At 43.0% G+C, this 6,408-nt stretch overlaps 1 protein-coding gene across 1 annotated transcript in view; it reads right to left on the reverse strand.

The window, feature by feature from the left end:
• Positions 1–6,326, reverse strand: part of Elp2 (elongator acetyltransferase complex subunit 2) — a 41,506-nt gene extending 35,180 nt beyond the window's left edge. Inside the window, exons 1-3 of the mRNA XM_005355733.3 lie at positions 6,097–6,326; positions 2,352–2,430; positions 335–405 (exon numbers count right to left, since the gene is read on the reverse strand). Coding sequence (XP_005355790.1) covers positions 335–405; positions 2,352–2,430; positions 6,097–6,234 — 288 coding nt within the window. The 5' untranslated portion in view covers positions 6,235–6,326. The remainder of the gene's footprint in view (positions 1–334; positions 406–2,351; positions 2,431–6,096) is intronic.
• Positions 6,327–6,408: the final 82 nt, after the last annotated feature.

Here is a 6,408-nt window from a genome sequence, read left to right on the forward strand (position 1 = left end):
TTGGCCAGCTACTTCTGGACATGGGGCTTGACCTAGATTATGTTTGATACATCCAGTGACACTCAATGGCAGAAAATATATTTTTTCTTTCCCAATAGGTATAAAATGCAAACACCTGCTTGGCTGGGGACTTTGTGTCCACCTTCTTCTCAGTGCTGGGGTTTCTTCTTCAGATTTTACAAAACAATAAAGTATATAGGTTACAGATAAGCAAATAAAGTAAGTTCATAGATGAGAAAAAAACGAGGGCACTCATAAATCAGAAAACAAAAAGAAGAGCTAAAACTTGAAAAGTAAATATAGTCATTTCTTAGAGTTAGAAACAGCTACTGACCTTATTATTCTCTAATTCCCAGTGAATCACTCGATTGTCGGATCCTCCAGACACCAATTCAGAGGAAGAGGCTGAAAAAGTTGTTTTGGTAAATATTTGCATTCATCTCATTCCTTCCCCTAGCTATTTTCTCATCACCTTCTTAGGGAATCTAAATCACATAGTGACGACCTTACTAGAGGGGCACTAATTACAGTGATAACACATGTAATTCATTTCATGTGACCTTACTTTTAAATAAAGCAAAATTCATGCTTCACAACAAAGTCCTATGGTGTGATTCCTGTGATCTCTGATGACAAGGGGTGGCAAGTAATATATTTACAACTAACTGTGTTTCTGCACATACATGAAGAGCCATTCTTTGTATTATATAATGGCTTTTACTCATACACAACTTACTCTCATCTACTACTTGAGATAAGTGGTGTACAAAGCTTTTTTTTTTAAATATTACACACAAAACCACAGGAGAGTCTCACTAGCGCAAGAACATTCTGCACTTGCACCTAGATTATAATGCAGAATGAAAAGAAACTTAACTCAGAGTGTTAGACAACAGCACAGCCGGCATAGTAGGACAACTAAGAGAATTTCACTGGAGTGAGAGTTACAGCAATCAACAGGTCCATTAGAAACTCTGGAGTCAGAGTCTCTCAATGAAGAGAATAATTCACTGCATTACAGTGATTTTCAAAATTTTTGTCCCACTTCACATTCTTTAATTGCCGGGCAGTGGTGGCGCACGCCTTTAATCCCAGCACTCGGGAGGCAGAGGTAGGCGGATCTCTGTGAGTTCGAGGCCAGCCTAGTCTACAAGAGCTAGTTCCAGGACAGGCTCTAGAACTACAGTGAAACCCTATCTCAAAAAAAAAAAAAAAAAAAAACAGAATTCGAAGAACCCCTAAGAAGCTTTTAATGTGGGCTATATATATCAGTATTAAAATTTTTAAAAAGTATTTTTTTAATAGCTTATTTAAGAACTACAATGATGTTGGGCTTGGAAACACATGCCTTTAGCCCCAGCACTCCAGAGGAAGAGGCAGGGGCACCTCTGTGGATTTGAGGCCAGTCTGGACTACATAGTGAGTTCTAGGCCAGCCAGGACACAGTGAGACCTAGTCTGAAAAAAACAAACAAGCAAAGACACAGTTAAGATGGTTCATTACATCTTAGGCACCTGCTGTACAAACCCAGAGACCTGAGTTTGATTCTCAAACCCACAAAAAGGTAGGTGGAAAAATCAACTCTACACATGCACTGTGGTATGTACCCAACCCCACCAACAAACACTGGCAATAGTAATTTAATTATAATGATATACAAAATATGTTAATGCAAATTTTCATGGAAGCTGAAGAATTCTAATATTAGAACCACAAAAACTTAAAAAGAACAGAAGCACAATTTTATATGTCTACAAGGCTCTTTAATGTCTGACTGTATTAGAAAACAGCTGACGTTTCATATTTGCTTCTCTATTTGGTCTATTACAACGTCACACATCATGTAGCTGATAGAAAAACCACACAGCACACTCATAACAGCTGTGAATGAATACACTTCCTAGTATTATGAAAACATCATGGACCTCACTCATCTTGAGATCACCAAGGGTCCTCTGATCCAGTACCACCCCTTACTTTCCAGACTATACTATCAAGTGCAACAGGCATACAAGGTCTTAACTAAGCAACAGTCCATCTTCAGCTGAAACAGCCTGAGTCGACTGTCAGTCTCCACCTATGCCCTGCTCACAGGTTTTCCAACCAAAGGTTATGGGCATAGGTGTATCCATGCTTCAACTGCTATCAAGTAAAAACACTAGTCAGCTATCTAGTCACTGGATAGACCAGTTACCATTTTTTTCATAAGCTTGCTAAGAGTACTTTCTATAATGTTCACCCCAAACTGACATCAATCAAGGAAATGATAAACTAAGAGATAACAATGAAAAAAATTACTAACTGTAATTTTTCAAAAAGCATGAGATCAGCCTTCTTGGCTTTCTACTTACAGCCATCCCGTCTACGTATCCACTCCAGGCAATTGACTCGGGCGGTGTGACCATTCAGATTGTTGACAACTACCCTTCTCTTTAGAGAAAAAAAATATCAATTAGTACATTAGAATGTAGTACACAAAGGGATTGGTAAATAAGTAAAAATCAGCTGTCAGTATTTTGATGCAATAAAAAAGAACAGAATTCCAGCTCAAGAGCGGTGACACACACCCTTAATCCCAGTACTCAGGAGGCAGAGGCAGGTGGATCTCTGTGAGTTCAAGGCCAGCCTGGTCTATAAGAGCTAGTTCCACGACAGCTAGGACTGTTAACACTGAGAAACCCTGCCTCAAAAAAACCAAAAAGAAAAAAAGAAAAGAATTCCATCAACAGAGTTGCCTTTCAAGCCATCAACCTCTAACTGTGGCTTGAGTTACCCATTTGAGGGTCATAGTCCTCAGCAAAATACAACTAAGCTTCATTAAGAGAAGGTTTAATTTTTTTTTTCCCATGTGCATTGGTGTTTTGTCTGTATATGTGTCTGGGTGTTGGATCCCCTGGAACTGGAATTACAGACAGCTGTGAGCTGCCACTGTGAGGGTCAAATTTGAACTAAACTAAGACCACCCCTCTTATGCCCTCTCCATGACCCCAAGTTCCTGAAAACGGGAGTTGAACTCCACCCTGGGTATAACTGATAAGGATATGATTGATGACAGACACTAACCACATGGCTAATGACAGCTACTAACTACATGCTTCAACTATGAACATGTATTTTTTTTACATATTTATTTATTATGTACACAATATTCTGTCTATGTGCCTGCTGGCCAGAAGAGGGCACCAGACCTCATTACAGATGGCTGTGAGCCACCATGTGGTTGCTGGGAACTGAACTCAGGACCTTTGGAAGAGCAGGCAATGCTCTTAACCTCTGAGCCATCTCTCCAGCCCCTGAACATGTATTTTTAACTGCTTTACTCTTCGGTTCTGTACTTCCCCTCACCATAACCAATCAGGTTAAATGTCAGCTACCCCAAGACCCTCTGACCAGGCTGTGACCCACTTGTAGTTTTCCCTTATATAAACCCTAACCTGTAAATATTCAAGACCACTCTCCTCCACCTGCTGCACCGGAGTGATGGACAGTGGTCCAAGCTTGGGGTTGTAATCAATTAAACCCCTTTGTGTTTGCACTGAATACTGGCTCTGTGGTGGTCTTGCCACACGGGCATAACACCATGTGGGTGCTGAGAACTGAACCAGGGTCCTCTGAAAGAGCAGCCAATGCTCCTAACCACTGAACCATCTCTCCAGCCCAAGTTGATGGTTAAAAAGAAAAAAAAAAATCTGTAGTTAATGTACATAAATTCATGGTTAATCAAATGGTAGGTTCTTTAGCCCCAGTGACAGTGGCACAGGTCATGAGGCCACAACTGCTAAAGACCTTCTTCTAAATCAGATCCCTGCAAGTTCTACAGTCAGATCCTCCGCTACCCCTGGGCAGCATGACTTCACACAGCTAAACATCTCCTCATAGGATGTCTCATTACAGCCCTTTCCAAGTTTGTTACCAGTAGCACTGACTTGATGCCTGCTTGTATGCCAAACAGAATTTCTCACGGCTGGGAAAAAGGAACGGGTAAATGTGCATAAACAAATGTATTTAACAAATGAGCTCTCTGAGGTTGGAAAGCACTTAAATGCATTTCTTGTCTTCCCACTAGAATGAAAAGTAATTACTCATTATCTTTGTAGCGTCACAGCGCCTACAGCAAGCCTAGACCGGGATCTCAAAAAATGCCAAGAGAACACCATCCTCAAACCTGTACTGTAGCAGAGAGTGTGTGAGTGTGTGTGTGTGTGTGTGTGTGAAGGCCATAAGCTGATATCAGAATGTCTTTCTCAATCAATTCTCCACCTTTTCTGAACCCGAGATTACTGTTTTGCTAGACCAGGTAGCCAGTGAGCTCTGGAGTGAGCCCTGGAGTGAGATGCACACAGACACACCTGGTTTTGACATGGGTGCTGGGGGATCTGAATTTAGGTCCTCATGCTGGCTTGGGAAGCACTTTACCCACTAGGAGCCATCTCTTCAGACCCGTATTTCAAGTGTTCCTATTCCTTAAATTAAGTACCCAACCAGAAAATATTTGACACAGTATTGACAAAGTATTTTGGGTGTTATGTTAAAAATCTTCTAACATGCCGGGTGGTGGTGGCATGCACCTTTAAGCCCAGCACTCAGGATGTTGAAGCAGGTAGATCTTTGTGAGTTCAAGGCCAGCCTGGTCTACAGAGCTAGTTCCAGGATAGCCAGGGTTACACATAGAAACCCTGTCTCAAAAAAACAAAACAACAAAAAAATCTTGGTACTATCAGGTTATCATTAAAAAAATGTGACAGAGGTGGAAATGGTGGCTCAGGTCTGTGGTCTCAACGCCTGGGAGGCTAAGGCAAGAGCATGGTAAGCTTGAAGGCAACCTCAACTAAGTGGCTTCAGAGGCAATGCAGCCTAGGCTACAAAGTGAAACAGCAACAAAAAGTCATGGAAGGCATGGGAACAAATCCACTGCCTTTGGCCTGAAGGTGGGCTTCTACTGGCCTAGTTCGCCACTGGCTGATGGGCAGTGTATAAAGTTCACCTTTGGTTTGATATGCTTCTTCTTGCCCATCAAGAACATATGATAAAGGGATAACGGTGAGAAAAGCTAAGAGCACGCTAAAGGGAAGAGGAAGCAATTAAAATTTTTTTCATATAGAATCTTGTATCTTCAAAAGTTGAGGGAGATGGAATTCCAAATCAAATGTTAACAATGCAGCACTGCAGGAAACAGAGGCAAGCATCTGCGCTACATTTTGGTTTCCAGCCTTTCAACTGTGACACAGGACCCATGCAACTCTAACTTTTACCACCCTAGAGTAAATGGTGGCAAGGCTTCATAACTCCTGTAGAATACATTAATTACTCACTTGAGAAGCTGAATAGGAAAACTGACAAAAAATAAACAATTAGCTGATCTTCAAGAAATGGGCTAAGTTCTGCCTTATAACCAGGGCTTAGGACTCCCATCCGCTATTTTTCCCATAGTTCTTTAAAAGCTGCATTCACAACCGGGCGGCAGTGGTGCATGCCTTTAATCCCAGCACTTGGGAGGCAGAGGCAGGCAGATCTCTGTGAGTTCGAGGCCAGCCTGGTGTACAAGAACTAGTTGCAGGACATGCTCCAAAGCTACAGAGAACCCCTGTCTCGAAAAACCCAAATAAATAAATAAATAAATACACAAATACATAAACAAACAAACAAACAAATAAATGCTGCATTCACGTATCTAAAATATCCATAGCATTTCTTTGCAATTCAGGACAGGCTCCAAAGCTACAGAGAACCCTGCCTCGAAAAACCGAAATTAATTAATTAATTAATTAATTAATGCTGCATCCACGTATCTAAAATATCCGTAACATTTCTTTGCAGTTCAGCGTAAGCTCGTTTACAGTATAGTGGAGAAACAAAGAACTCAGATGCCGCGTGTGGCTTTAACCCACGCCTAAATTTCAATTTTTCTAAGGGTTCTGAGAAAGATGCCGTCCTTGGGGTTTCAGTTCGGGGATCACGGGCCACGGTCACCCTAGGTAGAGGCAGCGCCACGCAGGAGAGGACAGAGTCCAGGCCCCTCGGGAGGCTCTCCTAGACCCCTTAAGTGTAGTCGGCCTGCAAGCTAGGCCCGTCGTGTGCGCGCCTAATCCCTCGTACCTGAGGGTCGTAGAGAACCACGGAGCAGGACGTGCCGAAGGCCAGGAGTCCTCCATGCCCGCAATTCCAACTCAAAGTTCCTCGAACCCCGTTTGGGCAGCAAAAAGCGTGAGCCACTTCCAGCAAAGGAGGCACCATGATGCCAGCTGGTCAGTGGCCGAGACACTCCCGCGCACTTCCGCTCCAGAGCGGAACTACTCTTGCAAGCAGCAGCTTCTCCAGGGGACGCCAGCCGGTCCTCATTTCCGAGGGGCCGGGGAGGGGCTAAGACGGCCCGGCCCCGCAGGCCACGCCTCCCGGCCACGCCCCCGC

Source organism: Microtus ochrogaster, chromosome 18, assembly GCF_000317375.1.
Source record: "Microtus ochrogaster isolate Prairie Vole_2 chromosome 18, MicOch1.0, whole genome shotgun sequence".
Lineage (NCBI taxonomy): Eukaryota > Metazoa > Chordata > Mammalia > Rodentia > Cricetidae > Microtus > Microtus ochrogaster.